This window comes from Phodopus roborovskii, unplaced genomic scaffold, assembly GCF_943737965.1.
Source record: "Phodopus roborovskii unplaced genomic scaffold, PHOROB, whole genome shotgun sequence".
NCBI lineage: Eukaryota > Metazoa > Chordata > Mammalia > Rodentia > Cricetidae > Phodopus > Phodopus roborovskii.
In genome coordinates, this window is record NW_026126459.1 from 19,900,889 (window position 1) to 19,924,209 (window position 23,321).

A 23,321-nucleotide genomic window follows, 5' to 3' on the forward strand; every position below is an offset into this window, starting at 1 on the left:
TGCTGTCAAATTAATTTTTATTAAAATGGAATATTCTCAATACATGAATTGAAAATAGGTTATAACATAGCAATGTCCATTGTAGCCAGCCTTGAAAGACGTTAACTTTGGTAAAATTACAGATATTTTTCCTTTTGTTTCCCAGTCTCTTCTATCATTAGAAATTATTAAATGTTTTAAATTTCCTAAAAGTGATTATATAATTAAGAAAACTACTATGAAAATATATGCTTATAGCTAACTCTGACCTTTTTTTATTGCCTGGATATTAATGTAATCATGATGCTCATTACTTTGGTAAAAATCCAAGAAATCCAAACACATTTGGAAATGGTTTAAATGATATAAAAGTCATCATTTTCTCAGAAAACTTAATAAAATTTTAAAGACACTACTTTGTTTAGCAAAAGAATTTATTAGGGTATATTACAGAGCACAATCTGGCTTTCAAAAGCTGTTTCAGCACACAGCACTGCAACTCATACTGCAAAGTCTATGCTTCTGGGGCCACACTTCATTGCGCGGAACAGTCAGCAGTGCACACTTATGGTCATTTAAAGGAAGATAATGGAGATGATGTGGTGGTTGTTACCAGAACAGCACAAACAGATACAAAACTTCTGGAATGTTAAAATAATGAGTAACTACTACTGGGCATTTCTACAGCCAGAAACATGGATCAATGTGACTAGCAAGTTAAAGGACCCAAGGTTCCAAAGTCAAGTCAATACTGAGTCATGAGCAAGAGAACCCTGAAACTTCCCAAACTAGTAAGTTCATACACATGCAAAATCAATGTGGGGGGGGAAAAAAAAAAAAAAAGCCAGGGATGTAAAAGCAATGCTAAAGAGATTGTGTTAAGAGAAACACAAAGCATGCATATTCTAACTCATTATTTAAAAGTTCATATTTTAATTCAGTTAGAATACATTAGGATAGTTAACAATCACTAACTATTCTGAACTGCTCTTACCAGTGCCCTGCCAGATATGGAACACAGACCTGTTAATTTCAAGAATAGTGGAGTTCTCCCAAAGACATAAAACCGAAACACTTCACGCTATCACCTACTTTCTTCTTTTAAACTTTAAAGGTAAGTTATATAAAACCAACTTTAAAACGCCATTTACTTCCCAGGTGTCAGTGAAAACAATGCAGAGAGAGAGCATGATGCATCATTAGTTAGCACAGAAACAGCAGTCTAACAAAATGTCAGTGGAGGACCACAATCTCACACCACTGTCCGTGGGACGCTGAACTGAAATGAAGGTGTGCCACTGGTACTTGAAACTATCTCCAAACTACTGCCATCAAAATCTAAACACAAGCTAATTAAAAATGCCCGTAAAATATTGTATCATAAAGGCCCAGAAACACAGAAATAAAGATAAAAAAATTGTACGGAAATATTTTAGGACTGTAATCATAACCTAACAAAACTTATTACTGACTAGTGCAATCACTGTGGAGTTGAAATCTCTGAATTATTCTGCCTATCAAAACTCACCTCACAGAGCACCTCCTGTGAGTAAAGGAGTGAGAGTCCTCACAGAGTGTGTGCTCCACATGATCCATCACCACTGAACATCTGTTCAACTATTTAATATCCTGAAAACTGTATCTAGAATCAAAGTTATCACAGAATTTATTTTTCTGGATGCCAATGAAAAGAACAGTTGCCAGGGCTCTCTCAACTCACCTTTCATAAACGTTAACATATTTTAATGCTGAAAAAGAAACTCTAGTCCCTGATAACCTAAGAGATAACATCATTACTTAATTTCTCTCACCTTCTGTCAGACACCAGTTAAAAGACCCAGAATTCTGCAGCATAACTACCAATCGCTGACTTAAATTAGCACTCCCTTCATTGTAGGCACTAGAGAATTTGTGCAGCGTGAGAAGAACTTCATCACAATTGTACAGTTCACCAACAACCTGAAGCCAATAGAGTAGGTCATGTATTCTTAGTCCCCAAAAAAGGTCGCTACCTAGTAGCAATTTTCCAGTTGGCACGAATAATTTGCCATCACTGAGAGACAGAAGGTATAACGAAAGAACATAATTTTTAAAAAGCTAGCTTTCTCCCCAATTGCTCGTCTAAACTCAACAAAGTTTTGATCTGGCAGAGTTATAATCTAGCAAATGAAACTGCTATTGCTTTTTTCTAGGTGGGGAGAGAGGAGCACAAAAGCACAACTCACAGTGTCAACACATACAGTGTGCCCTTGATCTGCTGACAGTAGGCGAAGAGCACCTACAAATGTGAAGCTAAGTCTTACTCATGGTGATCTGCTTTCTTTCTAAGCAATTACTCAGATATGTACTTATCAGGGACCTGTAATTGATTTGTTCTATTAATATCTGAAATATTAGTGGCAATAGATGTTTAAATTTATACAGTTAGTTAGAAGATCATAAAGGCCATACTTTACTCTTCAGCCTGACAGAATAAATGTATTATACATATAGATAGAGATGTCTTCCCACACCAGCACTTTCCCACTTAAGAAGCTGTCCATCTTCCAGTATCCACATCAGAACACATTCCTGATTAAAAACACGCATTCCATTACACCCTTGATTTTCCCTTGAATTTGTTTTATTGGGGGTGGGGATTAGATATAGAAGTTGCAGTGCACAGCTATATGTAGAACAAAACATTATATCCTACAATAAAAAAAAATAATTTTATCAAAACCAGATTTCGATCACAGTTGTGTCTGATTTTTCAGTAAGGGTACATGTTGAATTGCACTTTGCAGACATCTTGATAGTGTCCTGAACAGCGCTGCCCATGCCTGTCAGCCTATGTTTTTTTCGGTGGACACAGGTTCTTCCAAAGCTTTCTTCTGGCTCCCCTTCCGAGAATATTTGTACTTGTCTACATAGGCTTTAACCAGATTTGCCACTTTAGTAGAATTGACTTCTCCACTCTTACTATGACAAACCTAAAAGAAAGGGGGGAAATGTTTTCATGCTCAATGCCAAATGGATAATACTCTGAAAACCCAAAAAATTGCATCTTGTTTTCATGTGTACACCTTACTCAAAGGTAAAGGAACAGATGAGAACAGCATCTAGCATTCTTCTACTAGACTGGAGTAGTCTTTATTATAGCAGCGGTGGTTAAAATACGCCATGCTGCAGCTACACTTACTTTGTCCACTGCTTTCCGTACGATCTCTTTGTACTCTTCCTTGGTGATGTCTTTATTTTGGTAAAACGGCTTAATAGCCAATTTTACTTCCTGTGCTGCTTTTTCTTGAATTTGCAATTTCTGATGAGAAAAAAAAAATGTGTAATTATTTTTACCTTCCAGTCTTACTCTCAAAAACTCTAGAAATCTATGAAACTAAAAACAGTATTTTGACATTGTGAATAACTTAACAAATGTATGGCATAAATGAATATTTAGTAACATATATCAAACATCTCTAAAAATGATTATGCAATATTGCTACTAACTCACCAAGCATCAACATCATCTATACAGAATCCTTCAGGTAATAGCAGAATTTTAAATTCCCAATAGCAAGTCCCCTCCATCTCTCATAAAATCAAAGCTGTTATTTGTTCATCTTTTATTATATACAGAATTGTGTAGGTTGCTCTCAACCTTGAACTTGCCTTGTCTGTCTTCGAGCTATCTGCGCTGGCTTCCACTGGAACACTTACTTTGCTTTCTGCCAATTTTACAGCAGCATTAGAGGCTTGGACGTGACTTGATGATGAAGTATTACCAGAAGTTGGTCCCTGAACTGATCCTGTGTTTCCTGGGGCTGCTGCTGCAGCAGGTAAGACTTGTGTAGTCATGTTATTACTTACATGACAAGCACTGGGAAGGCCCTGTTTTAAAGAGTAACATCTGTCAATGGAGTACTGTACTCAAAAGAAGTATCTATCTCACATCAGGAACGATATTAAAAAACACAAAGTAGCTGGATATGGTGGCAAACCCCCCCCCACACACACACACACAAACCCAATCGCAGCACAGAATGAGTTCCAGGACAGCTAGGACGATAGAGAAACCCTGTCTCAAAGAAATAAACAAAAATGATAGAGTGATTCAACCTTATTCTTGAGAGAAGTATTTATTTTAGGAAATGTATACATAAAGGACCAGCTGAAGAAAAGTGAATACATTCTTAAACAGAACTTTTATTTAAATGAGTTCAATGCCTTTTAAATTATCTATGTGTGGATGGCAAGATGACTCGACTCAGTGAGTCAAAGTGCTTGCCACACAAGCCTGAAGGTTCAATCCCTGGAACCCACAAGATTCTCTGACATCCACAAGTCCACTGTGGCAGGCATTATGCCTACACTTACACATACATACAACAATGAAAAAATAAGTACAGGAAAAATGACAAGCACCACAATGTTTGCAAAATATCTGCATTTTTGGTCTCCCATAGGGATTCATCTCTTCTTAGTGCAGTAAATTCAAAACAAATGGTAATGGATAATGTCTTTGCCCAAGGTTTACCCAAGCAAGAGAGCACAAGCCTTACGACAACTGTTACTAGATTCCAACCACCCTGCTCCCAAGTCTTTAAAATTTTACAGAATTTTTTAAAAAGTGAACTCAAACCTGACTCTAACTTGAATTCACTAATTTGACCAAGCCAAACAACAACAAACTGTTTGGTTACAAATAATGGCATGTATATAGCTTGCACTTGATAATGTATGTTCCTGGCCAATTTTCCTGTCTGGGGATAGGAATGGGAATTAACAAAGGACAATGAAAAGGAATTATGATGAATAATTTAGAAATCAATTAAAAGTATAGCCAAATATAGCACTGTTCCTAAATGCCAGGAAACCATTTCTTGTCTTATTTGTTATATGTTTGAATATAATTTAACTCAAGCTACTAAGAACATACCTGCACTTGTTTCCCATCTGGTTGTGAAGAGACGTAGCTGACCTGCTGGGATGGTGGGGGAGGGGGTGGTGGTGGCGGTCCCTGAGGTACACTGGCAGGGGCAGCTACTTGCATGAGAGGCACCCCTGTGTGGAGATGCATAGGCAGCTGAGGGTGCATGGTGAATGGGTTACGCTGCATATTCATCAAAGGGGCATGAACACCCACTGGGTACGGGAAGACACTCATAGGCTGATGCTGCGGGTTCATTGGGGGTTGAAGTACGTTCATGTGTTGCTGCATCATATTTACAGGTAGCTGAGAACCATCAATTTGGTTTGTTTGGTCTTTTAAGTTACAGTCTGTCAAAAGAAAAAAGGCTTTGTAAAAAACAATGTTATATTCATCATAAACACAGAAACAAATAGCAATAGGTTTGGTACAACAAAAACAAAATCTACTTACTTAATCCTGTCATTTCTAAGTAATATGCAACCACTTTATAACAAAAGAAGATGCTCACAATTACTATTACAAAACATATATCAAAACTAGTAAAGACAGCTAGGAGTGGGGACTCACACTTTATAATGCTGGCACTCAGCTCTCTGAATTTTGGGGCCACCCTGTTCTACTTAGGAAATTCTAGCCGGGGTACATAAGATACTATTTTAAAAAATAAATAAATAAATAAATAATATTAAGAATTACTAATTCAAACAACTACTTTAAAAAAGATTACAAAAATTACATAAGTTGTATCAACTGAATACTAATAGCTTTTTGTATTATTTTTTGGAAATAAATAAAATACAAGTTTAAATTATGCATAGTAACATTCCAATCTCCTCTAATGCAGCAAACAACGCATAAAATATTTCAGCCATTGGTGAAATTGTGTGCTAAAGAAATACTGATTTAGCCAAGTATGGCGGCACATGGCTTCAACTGCAGCACTCAGGAAGCAGAGGCAGGTGGATCTCTGTGAGTTTAAAAACAGCCTGGTCTGTTATAAAGCCAGTTTCAGGCCAGCCAAGGCTACAGAGTAAAATCCTGTCTTTAAAAAACAAAACAAACAAAAAACCAAAAACAGTTGATTTATTATGTATTTATATAATTAAAAGTGACATAATCTCCTTGTTCAAGTAAAACATTAAGAACAAGTAGAAAGTGTTACCCTGCTCAGGTGCTTCCTCCTCTTGTCTCATCCACCCAGACTGTGGACCTGAAGAGTTCCGACCACGCCGAGAGTAATAGTTCTGTACATCTGCTGGCAGAGTCTTTCTTACCGCCCAACTGGAGGCAGATGTCCATCCTGACCTGTCTGCAGGCGTGCCAAAAGAGAGGTCTTGTTCACTTTTCCGCTTGGAGGGCTGCTGCTCCACAGACTTGAAGGATTCACTCCCAGAAAGGGGTGTACGGCTTTGCCACCTGTTCTCACTCTGGTCAGTGTAGGTAAAATTACCTCTGTAAGTACCTTTCCCTCGGCCACCTCGCCCACGGTTGGAGATCCAGCCTGAGCCAAAGTTTTTATTCCAAGAATTCCCTGAATTTTCATTTCTATTTTCTTCCCAGTAGGAATCTTTTAACTTTTCAGGATTTCTGGTCCTTGGATCTGGTCCAGAGTTTATTTTTTCCGTTACCCAAGTGGGACAGTCATTTCTATGCTTTTCTGTGGAATTTGGATCATTAGTGTCTGCGATAATGTCATTTTTTTCTTTTCTTGTATTTTCATTTTGTTTCTCTGAATCATTTCTTCGGTACCGATCATTTCCTCGAGGACACCTCCAACCATCATTTGTCCACCTTTCCTTCCACCGAGGAGAGTAACTATCTCTTTCATTTCTACCAAATGATGAACTCTTACTTTTTGTTCTCAATCTTGATGGTGATCGAGAGCGAGACCTGGACCTTGACCACCTTCTGGATCTCCTCTCTCTGTCTCGGTCTCTCCTCTGTCCATCTCTCTCACTATCTTTTTCTCTGCTCCGGGACCTAGACTGTTCTCTTGAGGAAGAATCTTTCACTCTGGATTGAGATCTCTGGTTCTCTCTAGGAGCATCTCTTCTGGGGGATATGGACTCAGATCTTTTGGCTTCCCTAGTGTTCTCTCTCTTTGGAGACCGAGACGGCCTCCTTTCTCTGGTCACATCTTTTTTTGGTGAGAGAGAACGAGATTTTCTCCGTCCTCTGAAAGACTCTCTCTTGGGAGATGGTGACTGAGAATTTTTGCTTTCTATTGCAATCTCTCTCTTAGGAGATGGAGACTGAGCCCGCCTCTTATCTTGTGCAGTGTCTTTATTAGGAGACCAAGTTGTAGATGGAGAATGAAATCTAGATCTTCGAGTACGAGGCTTTGGGGCTTTGTCCACTAAGCTTTCAGCTGGTTGAGCTACAGTTTCAAACTTCTCAACTGTAGGATGATCAGAAGAGAGCTTGTTTTCAGAACTGTGTGTCACAGGATTTTCACTCGACTGTTTAGAATCAGTGTTTACAGATGATTCCATTTCAGATTCATTCTGGTCACTACAAAATGAGTCACACTCCATAGGTACTGTTTCATTGTTATCTTCACTAAAGTGTTTCTCACTCTGTTCGGTCTGTGTGCCAGCTAACTCTTTAGATAAGGAATGCTCAATCGGAGACTCTGTCTTTTCTTCTGAAGATTCGTCCAGTTGGGTGTTGTCAAGATTATGCTTTAATAAATTATCTTCACAATCTTGAATAGCACCTGAACTTTCATTGTCTGAAGTGTCATGTGTTGAAATTGTTTCTGTATTTTCAGTTTGAACATGCTCAGGCATTTCAGTGTCTGAGCTGGCAACACAGTCTCTGTCCAGTGTGTGTGTGATTTCACCCTCACAAGATTCCAATTTGGGGCTCTCTACAAATGCTTCTATGTTTACTGAAGAATCTTTCCCATCAGTACTTTCTACTGTGAGACCCTCCTCTATTGTTTCATCATTGACCATTGACCCTGTATTTTCAGATCCTTCACCCAGGGGACTGGATACTGGCTGAGGTCCTTCAATGTCAGAAGTTGGACATGGAAGAAAATCATCAGGGGGACACTCGGCACACACAAGTGCCTGTACCCCTATCTTTGCACTTCCAGATGCCTGGTCTTCATTTCCCAATGGGTCACTTCCCTTTACAGAAGGATCTGTAGAAATTCCATGGTCCACACCTAACTCCTTGGTCTCTATACTGGTATCCTCTCCAACAAACATAGGAGGATCCTGAGTGCAAGGTTCAGAATATAAAAATTCTACTTCTTCATCTATTGCATGCTTCTTGGTTTGTTCATTTTCTTCTGATGGTTCACTGCAACTTTTCAAGCAATTAACCAAATGGTTTTCTCCATCTGTTTGAACAGAAGAAATGCTACTGCTTTCTATACCTGACAGTTGTTCTTTTTCCAACATGGGTGGTGTGTCAGAGTCTGCCATTTCTTCCTCTACTGAATCACTAGATACTGTTTTTTCAGGGGGTGGTACCGATTTCCTAAGTTTCTTTTTCAATGAAGGTGGTTTTCTTCCTCTCCTTACAGCCTTCCGTTTTGGAGCCTGTCTTGTTTGCTTTTCTGATTCAGCTGGAGGGGAAATACTTACAGAGGAGTTACTATTGCCTGGAGCATCACACTCAGAATTATTTGACACTGGGGACTTCTGGGGCTGACTGACTGTCTCAGCTCTTGTGTTTCGTGTGGACCTCCTTGTAGGAACAGTTGTTGCAGGTTTTCGTCTAGATCCTCTGGTATTTGATGTGCCAGAAGTTTGCTTTTTTTCTCCTCCTCCTTGGGTATGTGCTAATGCATATCCCTTATGATAAGTACCTGACAATGTTGAAAAATAAAAGGATATTTTAATGTGTTTCAAAACATAATTTGACTATAGTTAGTTTCAGAAAAACAAGTCCTGTAATACAATAAAACAATGTTTGTGAATCAAACTGTTTATAATGAATTCACAGATGTTATTTCTAAAGAGCCATGATTTAGATAGTAGAACCCTAAATGAACACACTTTCTCCATGTCTTAAAAATGTAGAACAGATTTTCTAATTAGAAAATTAAATTAATTCATGCAGCTGTATGTATTTGCCATGTACATGATAAATACATGCTGTGAAATGATAAAATCTAGCTAATTAACATTAACACACCATTCCCATAGTTATCAGTATGTGTAGATACTTCACACAATCACTCAGCATTTCCAAACATGATATTAATAACTATAATAACGGTTTATACACTAGATCCATTGTCCTTATTCCTTACTCAAATTTTGTATCCTTTGACCAATAACTTCCCAATCTCAGTCTCAACCATAACCCACTCCACTACATGGTAACTGCCATGGTAATTTCAATTCCACAAGACTATAATTACATTTATTGTCATTTTGTGCCTGATTATATCACTCAGCGAAATGCCCTCCGGGTTCACCCATTACAATAGATGGGATTCCTTCCTTTTAAAGGGCTACATGATAATCCATTGTGCACATGCATTCTAGGTGTAATGATTTTAAAGTCAGACACTGCCTAAATATTTACAGAAATAACCAAGAATTACTCTAATTTATTTATTTATTTATTCCTCATTATCAACACTCACATGTTTGTGAAGGTAAAAGGAGTTAATAATTATTTTTCAAACAAAAAATTTACAAACTTTACCAAAATTGTCTAATGACGTGGTACTTGCTGAGAAAATAGTCCTTGGCAACACAGAGGTAATCAAAGGAATGACTTCTGTCTCAACACTCCATGGTACAAAACCAACTCTGAAAATTTAAGCAAATAATTCTTTAGTTACATGATCTAAAACTGAGCTAGGAATTAAAAACTACTGCATTCTCCAAATTAGATTAGCAATATTAAAATGCAATGCGTATGCTTTTGCCCAAATAACTGAACATATACTCTCAACATTATTTACTACCCAACCATAGCCACAATTTGCAAAGGAAAACAAAAAAAATTCCAATTTTTAAAGGCATATTTTTATGCTAAAAGCAAATAAGATGAAGGTAATTTACAATACAGTTGTTGCTCTTTTAAATAATCGAACATATTATCAAGGAGTTGTTTGGGGTGTGGAGCAATGGCTTAACGGTTAAGAGCACTTCTCTTTCAGAAGACTCTAGTTCAGTCCCCAGCATGCACACGCTGCATGGCTCACAAATTGCCTGTGACTCCAGTTCCAGGAGATCTGACCCCCTCCCTTGACCTCCAAAAGCACATGGACAGATGGACTCTCTCTCTCTCTCAAATATGTATATATACACACACACAATAATAAATCTTCAAAATATTCAGTCTTTAAAAAACTATTTTACCTTTTATTCTCTTGTGCTACTATAACATAAAATGTAAGTGCCTTTAATTATATAATCAATGTCTTAGCCAACATGGATGGATATTCATACGTAAAAAAGGAACATTTCTGTCTTTTCCATAAGCTTCTTCCCACTCTTCTGAACTGCTCTTCCTCCCTCAAGTCATCTATAGTGAAGGGATTTTTATGCTACATTTACGTTTTAAAATTCTTTTTCCTCTTGAGACAGGGTTTCTCTATAGCTTTGGAGCCTGTTCTGGAACTCACTCTGTAGACCAGCCTGCCTCTACCTCCCAAGTACTGGGATAAAATGCCTGCACCATTACCACCCAGGTTTGTTTAAAAATTCTTAAAGTGAGAGTGATGTCTTTTCAAAGTTCTCAGGAATGATGTGGACTAGTTAAGAGTTCCCAGGATAGTTGGGCGTTGGTGGTGCACACCTTTAATCCCAGCACTCAGGAGGCAGAGGCAGGCGGATGTCTGTGAGTTCAAGGCCAGCCTGGTCTACAGAGTGAGTTCCAAGACAGGCTCCAAAGCAATACAGAGAAACCTTGTCTAGAAAAACAAAACCAAAAAAAAAAAAAAAAAAAAAAAAAAAAAAAGGAAGAGTCCCCAGGATTTTGTTTAACTTTAAGGAAATGGTTCAAAATGTAAGTATCTGGACTTCATAATTTTACTTCTATATTTCCCTCATTTCTGGACACAGAACTCTATCAAAGTGAAAAATAAAATCTTAACGTGCAGGAACCCCTCAATGTATAGAGGAGCTTGAATCAGTGCCATTTGCCACTACAGCAGCTTTGGGATCATTAAGAAAGGGACGAGATTATAGTAAATCCTGAAGGTCAGGGCAGAGCAGGCACCTGACCAAATCATTATTTAGAAGAGTATATTTGAAAATGGAAACACAGAAACAATGCTTCAGCAGATACACAGATCATCTTTATTAGGCATTAATAAACAAAGTTTAATTCATACTTTTTATTTTATATACTTTTAATTTATACTAAATTATACTTGTATAAGAAACCCCTTAAGAAGGTACCTACCGAATATGGAATATGGAACTTATACTTAAGAATTGAATGATATTTTTGTGTTTATACTAGCATATAAATTTTAGTGAACAATTTTTACCTTCCAATTCCAGGTAATGTATTTGGAAACCATGACAACTCCAATTCCTGTCGTTTTTGCCTAATCAATGAACTGATTTCACTGACATCTACAGATTCTGTACTAAAAAAAATAAATGTAAAGTTTCATTAGAATTCCAACAATTAGCAAGTATAGAGTAAAACCTGAGTTATGAAAAAGCAATAGTGTTCACATTCAGCATCATAAAATAAGCATATCCCTAAAATAAGTAGACGATTTTACACTAAAATAAAACTGTATTTAAATGCATACTACAAAGAATGCTCGGGATCCCATATGAAGTGGTAGGATGTTGTAAGTAGCCCAACATGACCTGCTGTACTGCCAGACTACAGCAGAGCTCTATCTTTCGTACTTGATCTCAGAGGTATTAAGACAACTTTCTATTCAGACATTAACTCCAACTGGTGAGAAATTCTTACTCAGAACCATCATGTCCTATTTTAGCATAAAATAAGAAAATAAAAAGTGATGAGGCTGTCTTATCCAAAAACAGATTTAGCTCAACTTTCACAAAGGGATTCAGATGTAAGTAACTATTTCTTGAGTATTCTGCCAAGCTCTAAAATAACACAATTCTGGTTTAGTTAAGTCTGTGTGATTTTAATACCACAATATCAAAATTGAACAAATATATACCTATAAATTTCTATATATCCAGAGAGGACAGAATCAGCTCTAAAATAGGCCTGTTTTAATAGGCACTACTTTTAAATTTCACAAATACATTGTTTCTCCAGCATATACCAAAATTATACTCAGCAAATTATTAATAAAACAAAACTCACTAACATGGGCAGACATTGTAGAACACAGACTTGCAGCATGAATTCTAATTGGTCTTAATAATAAAAATTTGGGGTCAGCTATTGGGATGAAGGCTGAAGGGTCAGAGAAACACAGTGGCCAGCCACTAGCGTTCTTACCTCTAACCAATGCTCAGACCAAAAGGGCGATCCTGTCCACAGACTGCACTGAGCTCCTGTCTCCTACTGCCTTATATTCCCCTCTCTGCCTAGCCATATCACTCCTGTCTCCACCTCCCTAGTGCTGGGATTAAAGGTGTGGGATCCCAAGTGCTGAGATCACCTTTGTGTGAGCTCTGTCTCTCTTTTTGACTGATTCACTCTCTTATAGCCCAGGGTGGCCTTGAACTCACTGAGAACCATCTGCCTCTGTCTCCCAAGTCCTGGGATTAAAGGTGTGTGCCATCACTGCCTAACTAGTGTGGCTAACTCTGTATACTCTGATCTTCATGGAAGCTTTATTTGTTACAGCATAAACAAAATATCACCTGACAGACTAAATCACAAAATAACAAGTTTTCTCTTTGCTGGAACTAGTTAGTTTGTTCTCAAACAGGAACAAAATTAGTTCTCAACACTTTTATTGAACCTAATGGAAATGTCTTCCAAAAATTAATTATGACCATAAGCTAAAGGCAGGGAATACTAACCAGGAAGCTCTATAGGTTCGAGATCCTGCACTGTAGCTGCCACATGAAAACAAACTGAACACAGAATTCCCAATACAAGGATCTGTACACTGATTTGATCTTCGAACCTAAAAATATAAAAAGGTGTTAATGAAGCCAGAAACAAAAATACTTCAAAGTATTGGTATGCACTTTAAGCATTAAATAACTATAAATGTTATTATCTAAGAAAAATATTCTTTATTTCAACAAACCTTATTTGTCTTTACTGTAGTAATTTTCTTTTCAACCATTTTATTGTTTGAACAGTTTCCTATAAAACAAGCAAATAAAATAGAATAGAATCTGGTTACTTGGCTCAAATTTTATTTATTAAGTCTCTACACCTTTCACATTGATTAAGAATGCCAAAGTGCCTAGGAGTGTTGTATTTCTTTGCTTTTAAAAAAAAGCTTCCCAAAAAATAGCTTCCCAAATGTTAATTGCATTTTATCTTACTAAACCACAGATAAAGGGAAAGTACATTAGGTTACAATAAACAGAACTGTCATGCACAGAGCCTTACAGGTATGATTCTAATCAATATTTTCTACCACCTTATGCAAAAGTTTAACTCATAAAAAATGTCACATATAAGGCTTAAGCTTTAAGTGCAATTAACATATTTAGGGTTTCTTATCCAGCTATGTATTACTTATGACTGTTTCAAGATAATCTCAAGTGGGAGCTGCCTAGGGAAAATGAAATCTTTGGCCACTGACACTTCAGAGATCAAGTACCCCATTCTTCTTCAAATCTTAGTAAATATAAAGTGTCTGCTACAGCAATGCTGCTACCTTATTTTTCTTTTTTGCTATGTCTCATCTAGAAATTATTTGTGTAATTTCAAATCAAGTAGTGTAAAACATATATTCTTTTTGTTTAAAGATGTTTTATTAATTTTAAACACATGTGGATAGTGTGTGTCTGTTTATGAATATGTACATTTAAGTACTGGTGCCCAGAGTCCAGAAGCGTTGGATTCCCCATAGCTAAATTACAGCAAGTTGTGGCTGTCATTAACTCCTACATCACTTCTTCAGCCCCTTACAATGGATAAACTCCCCAGAAAGATAACTTCTTATCAACATCTGTATAACTTAGTAGACCTAGCTTTCATTCACCAATAAGTCTCTTGTGCACACATGCTTGCTTGTGTGCTCCAGTGTGTGCATTTGCATGCAGAGACACTCCCTTGAGACTGACTGGGTCTCACTGAACCTGAAGCCCAACCTTTCTGGTGGCCAGTGACTTCACTTCCTAGGAGCTACCTATCTCCACCCCACAAAACCAGGATACAAGCATGCTGCCCTGCCAAGATCTCATATGAATTGCTAGGGACCCAAACTCAGGTTTCCACATTTCCACAGCAAGTACTCTGACCCACTGCATTATCTCCCCAGTCCATGAAGACTAACAATATATTTATGGCTCACCACAAACTGTTGCTGATACAATTAATGGTTATTTCCTAAAAGTTTCTAGACAATATCTACACTGCAAATGGCAACTACGGTCTCCGCTTTGCTTGCTTCAAAAAGGGTTTATGGATCACCCCCCATCTCTCATAAACGCGCGCGCGCACTCACACACACACACACACACACACACACACACACACACACACACACACACAGACCAAAACAAATCTAAGCACATGGACAAAGTAGGAGACCTCTTTCCTATTACTGAAGACCATATGTCCTTGGTTTTCTTCTGTTAATAGTGCTGGTTAAAGCATATTTTCCACTTAATAGTACACTCATTCCCTTTTTCATTACCATTAAGCCTTCACCAACATGCCATACACACTGCAGGCATAACAAATGTAATATGGATATGGGGGCTAAGGGAGCTGGCTAAGGTTCAGGAACTTACTGCTCTGTATGTAATCCTGGCCATTTTGGAATTGGTTCTGGAGACTAGGCCAGCCTCCACTCAAGAGATCCATCTGCCTCTGCCTTCTGAATGCTGGGGTTAAAGGTGTGCTCCACCAAACCTTTAATGACATTTTTTTGTTGTTGTTGTTGGCCAGCCTGGAACTATCTTAGAACAGGCTGGTCTCTAACTCATAGAGATTAGCCTGTTTCTGACTCCCAAGTGCTAGGATTAAAGGTATGCTCCACCACTGTCCAGGTGAGCCAATGATTTTTAAAGTCATTAAAAAGCCAACAGTAAAAATGCTTAGTAGGTATCCAGCTGCAGTTTATAAATAACTATTCTGTTAAACTCGATGCAGAATTGCTGTACTATAGTTACACTGTATCTTTTATGCCCTGAAGGTGCTAAATTGTTCTAATTCATTCACTACTTAATATATATATATATATATATTGCTATCTCTTGGAAGCCTCCCTTGGGAAGCCAGCATCAGACAAACTGCTCTGTGCAAAGAACTGTTTGTTTTCTACCACTTCTATGTACTGAGAGCTCCAATGACATTCTCATTAAAGGATTCAACACTGGTTAATTTCTCTAATTGAAGCTAGAGAGATGGATCAGTGGTTAAAAGCACTAACTGTAGAGGAACCAGGTTTTGTTCTCAGTACCCACATGGCAGCTCACAACCATCTAAAATTCTAGGTCCAGGGTATCCAGGGCCCTCTTCTGACTGAACTTCAAGGGCACCAGCCAAAACACATAATACACATAAAATAAAAATGGATCCAAAAATCACTTTCATACTTCTATTGTCAAGGTCATCTCTTTCGTGCTTCCTCCCTCTAGTTCTCTGTGTGGCTTAAACAAGTATTCCCTCTGCTATGCTAAACTAGAATCCTGGCTTATCTTTAATTCAGTACCTACCAAACACATTTCAGTAAACACCAATCCCAAAGACATTTTACAAAAACATTCTTCTGTGGGACTAGTGGGAAAAAGTTCTTGCCCTATTTTCCTGGGTTCAACCTCAAGCACTTCAGGGAAAGAGTCTAGAAGAACATCCTTTTGTACAACGTAAACTAAGATAATAAAGACTCTGAGATTAAAGCTTAATGATAAGTGGGCATTCAAAGTCTTAGTAATTAGTAATTAAATTAGTAATTAAACAGAGATAGCATAGATGGAAGATGTCATTCTGTAAATATGCTTCTCATACTGGTTAATGAATAAAGCACTGTTGGCCAATAGGAAAGCAAGATAGGCGGGACTAGGAGACGAGGAGGATTCGAGGAATAGTAGGGAGGAGTCAACATGGAGAGACTGGAGAAAGCAGAACCGCCAGCCTCCTCTCCCCAGTAAGATTAAGACCACATGGAAGTACTTAGATTAATAGAAATGGGTTAATAATTAAGACAGAGCTAGCTGATAAGAAACTAGTAACTGGTCATAGCATTATACCTAATATAGAGTCTCTGTGTGTTAAATGGGGCTGGCGCTGCGGTGGGTCCAGGCCGGAAAGGAAAATCTACTTGTAACATAGCATATCCTTAGAAAGGCCTGAAAGGGGCTAGGAAGCTGGTGCTACATAGGGACCTGACTTTGGATTCCTAGAACCCACATAACGAATGACTATAGGAGTAGACACCTGTAATCCCAAGGGGTTAAAAGCCAGCCAGTCTAACAGAACTGATGATGTAGCTGCAGGGTAGTGAAAGACCCTATCTTAAAAACTAATGTTGAGACTGATTAAAGAGGACACCCAACATCAACCTCTAGTTTCCAAATGCAAGGACACATACACTTATAGGCACATGCGCACAGATGCATGCATGCACACATGCACAGACCATATACATACCACCCCCAAAAAGAAAAAGGGAAATGCCTGAAAGCCATTTTTTTCTTTCTTTTGTAAGCTGAATTTACTATAAATGGCAAACACAACCAAATTTAATCTTCACCTCAATAAGACAAAATATTGGTAAGGTGATGCTTAGCCAATCTATGCCAAAACTCCAAAGACCCAAATGTTTAAGATCCATAGACATTATACCACTTCCTCTGGATATGTGGAATAAGACTACAATATAGGCTACTAAACACCAAGTCATCAGGAAACTTTATTTTTTTTTTTCTTGACACACACTTCCTTTCCTTCCTTCTCCCTTCCACCTAAACAAAAAGAACAAAAAGTATAGGGAACAGCATTAATGACCTTACATGTAAAGTAAAGTAATTGTGGGAAAGATCTAAGAAGTTACATTATCAACTATTTTCAAAATCTGGGACTGGGCAGTGTTAGAGCACACCTTTAATCCCAACAATCAGGAGGCAAAGACAAGCAATTCTCTGTGAGATCAAGGCCAGCCTGGTCTACAAAGTGAATTCCAGGAAAGCCAGAGCTACACAGAGAAACCCTGTCTTGAGGAGAGGGAGGAAAGAGGGAGACAGGGAAATAATGGGGGGGGGGGAGGTAAAGGGAGAGAGACAGACAAAGAGATAAAGAGATCTGGCACAAACACTAAGTTACAACACAAAAGAACACTTAGCAGGATTACTTACTATGCAAAACCTTCATGTCATAAAATCTTTCACACAACAGATCTTCTCGGATGCTGTTTCCTTTTCTGTAGATACAAATAAAAGTTTAAAAGGATTTTTGGTTTTCTTTTTTTGTTTTTCAAGATGGAGTTTCTATATGTAGATTTGTAGATCAAGTTGGTCTTGAACTCACAGAGATCCACCTGCCTCTGCCTCCCGAGTGCTGGGATTAAGGGCAAGGTGCCACTACCAACCAGCTTGTTCATTTATTTTTAATTCACTATCCATCACAGTAAGTCTATTATGCATAAATTTTATTAATAATCCTTGAAGCCAATAAATGGTTATTCTCATAAACTCAGATCAAATATTAATAAGCAGGACTGTATTTTAATATACACTGAGTTGTATTATATTAGTATTAAAATAATAATCTTATTGACTATCATGACTGGCTACTGAGCCATGCAGAATAGAGGTTATTACTTTTTTAAAGAAGCAATTGGAAACATCTAGCAGCAAAAAAAAAAAAAAAAAAACCATGAGTGCCACTTCCTACTCATTTAACATTTTCTACTCTAACGACTTTAACTGGAGCCTTATATATGCAAATATTGCTGCAATCCTTTACTAAGCAGGAGTGGAAAGGGATAACAGAAATGAAGGTAAATCTCATCACAATATACTATACATCTGTATGAAGCTGCTCAAGTTATTACTTATGGTCATACTGAATCCCACTTGTAAAGTCAATCACTAACCTTTTATCGCTTTTGGAACTTTCATGATAAGAGAGTTGTTTCTTTAAAAACCTTTCATTTTCTTTGTCTTTTATTTCTCTCAACTGTCTTTTTACTTGAATCTATAAGAAAAGCAAAACTATTAGAGAAGTATACCAACACTAATAGCTTTTCAATTCTCCCTTATAATTACAAAATTAAAGAAACAAAACTATCTCACTGGTGCACACAACTAATCCCAGCACTTGGGGAAATCAAGAAGACAAATCAAGAATTCAAGACCAGTCTGGGCAGCATACAAATATCTTTAGCAACATCATTACTAAAATGGTTAGAAAATAGTTTGTCTTCCACAGAATCTATTTTGACTTTGATTATATTAACACTTTTCTCCAAGATATACATGATACTCTGCATATTTGGTAAAGAGATAAGCAATTGTAACAAGCAGATCCTTCTGTTTTGTATATATGTTTATTTCCAAGTACGAGCATGCTTGTGGAGGTCAGAGGAAAGCTTCAGGTATTTTCCCTCAGGCAGGTTTTTAATAGGCCTCAAACTAGTTGAAAAGTAAGCTATGTTGCTGGCCAATGAGACCCATGGCATGGATCACAGCACATACCACCATTCCTATTATTTCTTAAATATAGGCATGGAACTCAAGTACTTATGCTTCTTCTATGCTCCCCACAGTTTAACATGTTTTATTTGCATTGCAATACTGTTTGTACTATATATCAAGACTTATGAATAAAAATACATCAAAACAAGTTAAAAAATACCTATACTGAAAAGTAATGCCAAAATAGTTGTTTTTTCCCCCCCCTTCCCTCCAGTAACCAAGCTATCATAGACAGCAAACAGTTTTTTCCTTAGAGGGATCACATGCATTGTCTGTGGTTTTTCTTAAGCTATTCTCATTGATTTTCATATATTTATTATGTTTCTCATATATCTTACTTACTCACCACTGTCCTGTCCTATCTTCCTCAGGAATGTTTCTATTTTTTTCTTCTATTTAACAAGCCAAAAATCAACATTAGAAATATTAATCATTTGTAAGAGCCAGAGGAATAGGATGTCTACTGTGAGACTGAGTCCTAGAGAAGTCAGAGAAGCTACATCCATGAAGACTCATCAACATAGCTGCCTAAGCAAGACCCAAACAAGGATGGCACCAACAGATATACATACTAACACGGAGGTGGGAAATCTCACAGGGCTTAAACCCTAGACAAAGAACTACAGCCACTTAAGTAAGGGATGCTGAGAGCAGAAGAAATAAGTCTTCCCCAGGAAACAGTCCCCCAGTTGGATTTCTGATACCAAGTGCTCAGCCCTGAAACCATATAAATTATACAGACTGAGTACACTGTATTTCTATATTGAGGGATATATATACATATACATACATACAAACATATCTATGAAACAACAAATAAAGAAAAAGAGTCTAGAGACCGTAAATTTGAGAGCTAGCAAGGTATGAGGAGTACCTAGGAGGAATTGGAAGGAGAAAAGAGTCAAAATACCTAATTACATTTTAATTTGAAAAAACTAAAAAAAAATGTAAGTATAATGACTAATACTGTAAAGAACAAAGATGTCAATTTATATTCAGTTCTACTTAGCTAGTCTCCAAATTATTTTTTTCATAAAATGGTTTTTAGATATTTGAAGCTAAGCTTAAATGTTAGGAAAGTTTATCTTTGAATCCAATACTCTAATTAAAACATTTTTATTTTGATGAAATAACATATTCAAGTTCTGCCCAGCTAAAAACTGTTTTGAAATACAGGAACAATCATGCTGATATTTTGGAAATGTAGTATTCTATAATTAAATACAAAAATTCTTTTAAAGCATCTAATCTATCACATCTATAAAATACAAGGTAACCACTGTGGTATGTCCCTCTAGAAGGCAAAGGAAAAAAGGTCCAGTATTTTAGTTAGAAGTGTTGAAAGCTATGAGCTTGCCATGCTAAAGAGAGATGATGACACACATTACTTAAAGGTGAACCATTTTTAAAAACACATTAACTAGAAATCTATCAATACAGAGTAACTCCAGTTAACTTGAAGTTTATGACACTCATAAACTCAAAATGAAATCTAAGCTTACCTTATCACAATCTTCAAATACACTGAGTTCAAACACAGCCTGAAAAGGTTTCCGGTCAATTGGACAAGAAGCCAATATCTGACAATTAGAAATTATATATTTACAAATATGTCACAAACTACACTAAATAGTTACAATTTTCCACTATCATAGAAATATATATTTCCAATTTCAAAATGGAGAGGAAATACTCAAGACTGTACCGCACAGCAAAACCACAAGCACTTAGAGTCGGCTTCACTCATTCAAATGTTTACTGAATGACACTAACTGGAGTAAAGTGAATATGAGAAGTGAATACCACTAAGACTCCAATAGGATGTGAAAACTACTGGTAAAATCAAGGGAGAACTTCAAACCTACAACCCTGCCATATAAAGCTGGCTATTATGCTATGCTTGTGTAATTCTAAGTCACCTATAAAAACAATGCCTTAAAGAAGCCATTCATATTAATAGCCTATGATTTAACATGTCTGCCAAATTATTTTGATGACATAGTTGTGTTAGCAATGAGAACATGATTAAAATATGGAAGAACGAAGCATTCCCCCAGTCTCCTTGGCCCTAAATAATCCCTCCAGAAGTACTTATGTATTTTGCAGCTACCCAATATACACAAATCTTCTTAATATTACAATTCATATGATAATTGCATTTTTTTCTAAATTAATGATCATACATTAGTTCACGGAAATTATTCTTAACAGCATCATATGTCACAAACTTTAGTTTGTTTTTTTGTAACACATATAAATTGAGTATATTTTATTTTTAAGGGCATATCCAAAAGTTTTGTTTAAAAAAAAAAAAAAATCTATCCATACTCTTTACCTAACTTTTAATTAGGTTTCTAGTCTTCTTCTAATTATGTGTTATTTTGTAAGGAAATTTGTCTTTAAATTATTTTAGATTAGGAATCAACCTAATTTTTATATATATTACTGTGCTTTCAAAAATTTGTATGTATCAACTATAATTCTATTATTAAATGTATATAGGAGAATGTAGTGAGATATTCACTTTGTCAGCACTTGTGGCAAGACCACGCACACTGGGGACTGACATTACCTGGGAGAACTAAGTCTGAGGACGGGGTTCTAAGCGCTCTCTTGCCTGCAGCAGTACATCCAGAGGCATCCTTGGGACCAGGAACCTGCTGGTGTTCATCTGTCTATGTTGTAAGTTATTTCTCCCTGAATGAACATCTATTCGGCCTATTTGTTTCTCCTGATCCTTATTAAAAATCAATAGGAGAATGTTATTTATATTATGAAAGTAATTTAAGATGGACTGTTTTGTACTAGGATGGAAGGAAAAACTATAGTCTAATGACATTACTAATACAAGTAAAAAAGGATCACAGCAATTTAATGCAATCATATAAACGATCAAAGATAGTTGTGGAATTTAGCTAATTCACTTTATATTATTCCTTACTGGGAAATGTTGTGATTGTCCATATCTAGATACACTTACATGAGTACAAGTAGAACAGAGATGTGTGGCCCCGATCATATAATAACACATTTCCACAAAACTCATGAAGTTATTAAAAAGCAGCTAAAATATGAACTGAGTTACTTTCTACCAGTTTAGTAAAATGTGAATTTTCTATTGCTACAAAAATGTGGCTTTACTACAATAAATCAGTTCTGACAAGACACCTTAAGTCACTTCCAAATTCTCAGGATTTAGGATGCTTTTAATTTGCTACCAAAAATGAGTTTTAAAAGTAGCAACAAAGTACTCTACATATTACTAACAAAGCATTTCAAATACAATCTTAATTAAATGAACCAGATGTCCTAACAATGTATCTGCCTGTCAGTCAGCATTACTATGACATTTTTAGAGGTTACATTCTTTTTGTTTGTTTTTTTGTTTTGTTTCTCTGTAATGCTTTGGAACCTGTCTTGGAACTAGCTCTAAAGACCAGGTTGGCCTTGAACTCACTGAGATCCACCTGCCTCTGCCTCTCTAGTGCTGGAATTAAAGGTGTGCGCCACCAACAAACAGCTTTAGAAGTTATATTCTTAACATTTATATTGAAACTATACAAAGTACAATCTGGCCAGTGCTTTCCATTTTTCAAAGTTTTCAAATATTTTTATTTGTATTTTAAAGGTAATTATGAAAGACTCAACAGTTAATAAATGAAAATATTTATTTCATTTAAGTGAAATATAAGATTAGAAAACTAAAATGAATAGAAGCTTGGTACTTATGTTCTTTCATACTTTCTCCTTTGTCCAAACTTGGGCCCTGTTATCTACATTCTTCGTGCTTCAAGTACCTACTTTTGAAAATGGGAGTAAAGCTTTTAAGCCTTCTATGGTAATCAACTGTTAGCAAAGCTTAGAGAAATGTGTAGTATACCCTAATTCCTACATAAGATCAGTTTAACTACACTAACAAAAACCTAGGATAACTAACAAAAGGAAAATCTGCAATGGGATACATGTAAAAATGAGAAACATGGATCCTTCAATGATTTATTCTGTTGGTCTCCCTATAATATGACCCAAAGAAATTTATGTATCAAATCAGTCAGTGGCTAAAATTATAAAGTCTCATTGTTTTTCTTAGTAAACTTCCTCTCAACATCAGCTAACCACCACTCTTTCCTTTACAATTTTTAAAGTAGCAAGGTTTTAACCTGAGCCACTCTGCTTTGACCTATTTCAAATATGGAGGTTCTGAGCATGACCTCCATTCTTTTTTCCACTATGACTAACTGTTCTGGATCTGACTAGACTGGTTTGAATAAGGATCTCCACTGCTATAACAAGAACATACAACAAAGGAAAATGGAAAAAAAAGCAGTGATAAGAAACAACTATTACGTGTTATAATCTGGACATACTTAACTTTCCTAAAAAAGGATTTAATTAACACTAGAATCTTAAAATTGCATTATCATTTCCAGGTAGGAAAAGTTAAAGTAAAGAAATAAGCCCAGAAAGGTAGATAAAAATGCCTTTGCTAGGGCTAAGAAACAACGCCACCATATGACTCTTAAATGTAGAAGAACATTTCAGGAAGAAAACAGAAATTTAGTTATCTATTCTCCATAGTATACCTAAATAATTACAAAGTCAATGGAAAAAGTCAAAGCATGTTTAAAAAATTAAGGACTGTTATTTTTCCTTAATGTATCCTTTACAGATAAAAGCAAATCACA

At 36.6% G+C, this 23,321-nt stretch overlaps 1 protein-coding gene across 2 annotated transcripts in view; it reads right to left on the minus strand.

The window, feature by feature from the left end:
• Scaf11 (SR-related CTD associated factor 11) overlaps positions 1–23,321 on the minus strand; it is a 31,752-nt gene continuing 8,431 nt past the window's right edge. Inside the window, exons 3-14 of one of the 2 annotated variants that reach the window (XM_051189742.1) lie at positions 20,139–20,216; positions 18,036–18,136; positions 17,296–17,360; positions 13,068–13,126; positions 12,835–12,941; positions 11,358–11,459; positions 9,560–9,666; positions 6,054–8,711; positions 4,898–5,238; positions 3,679–3,849; positions 3,161–3,280; positions 1–2,951 (exon numbers count right to left, since the gene is read on the minus strand). In XM_051189742.1, the coding sequence (XP_051045699.1) occupies positions 2,805–2,951; positions 3,161–3,280; positions 3,679–3,849; positions 4,898–5,238; positions 6,054–8,711; positions 9,560–9,666; positions 11,358–11,459; positions 12,835–12,941; positions 13,068–13,126; positions 17,296–17,360; positions 18,036–18,136; positions 20,139–20,216 (4,056 nt within the window). In that variant the 3' untranslated portion in view covers positions 1–2,804. Of the gene's footprint in view, positions 2,952–3,160; positions 3,281–3,630; positions 3,850–4,897; positions 5,239–6,053; positions 8,712–9,559; positions 9,667–11,357; positions 11,460–12,834; positions 12,942–13,067; positions 13,127–17,295; positions 17,361–18,035; positions 18,137–20,138; positions 20,217–23,321 lie in introns of both variants that reach the window. The other variant, XM_051189741.1, reaches the window with a different exon arrangement.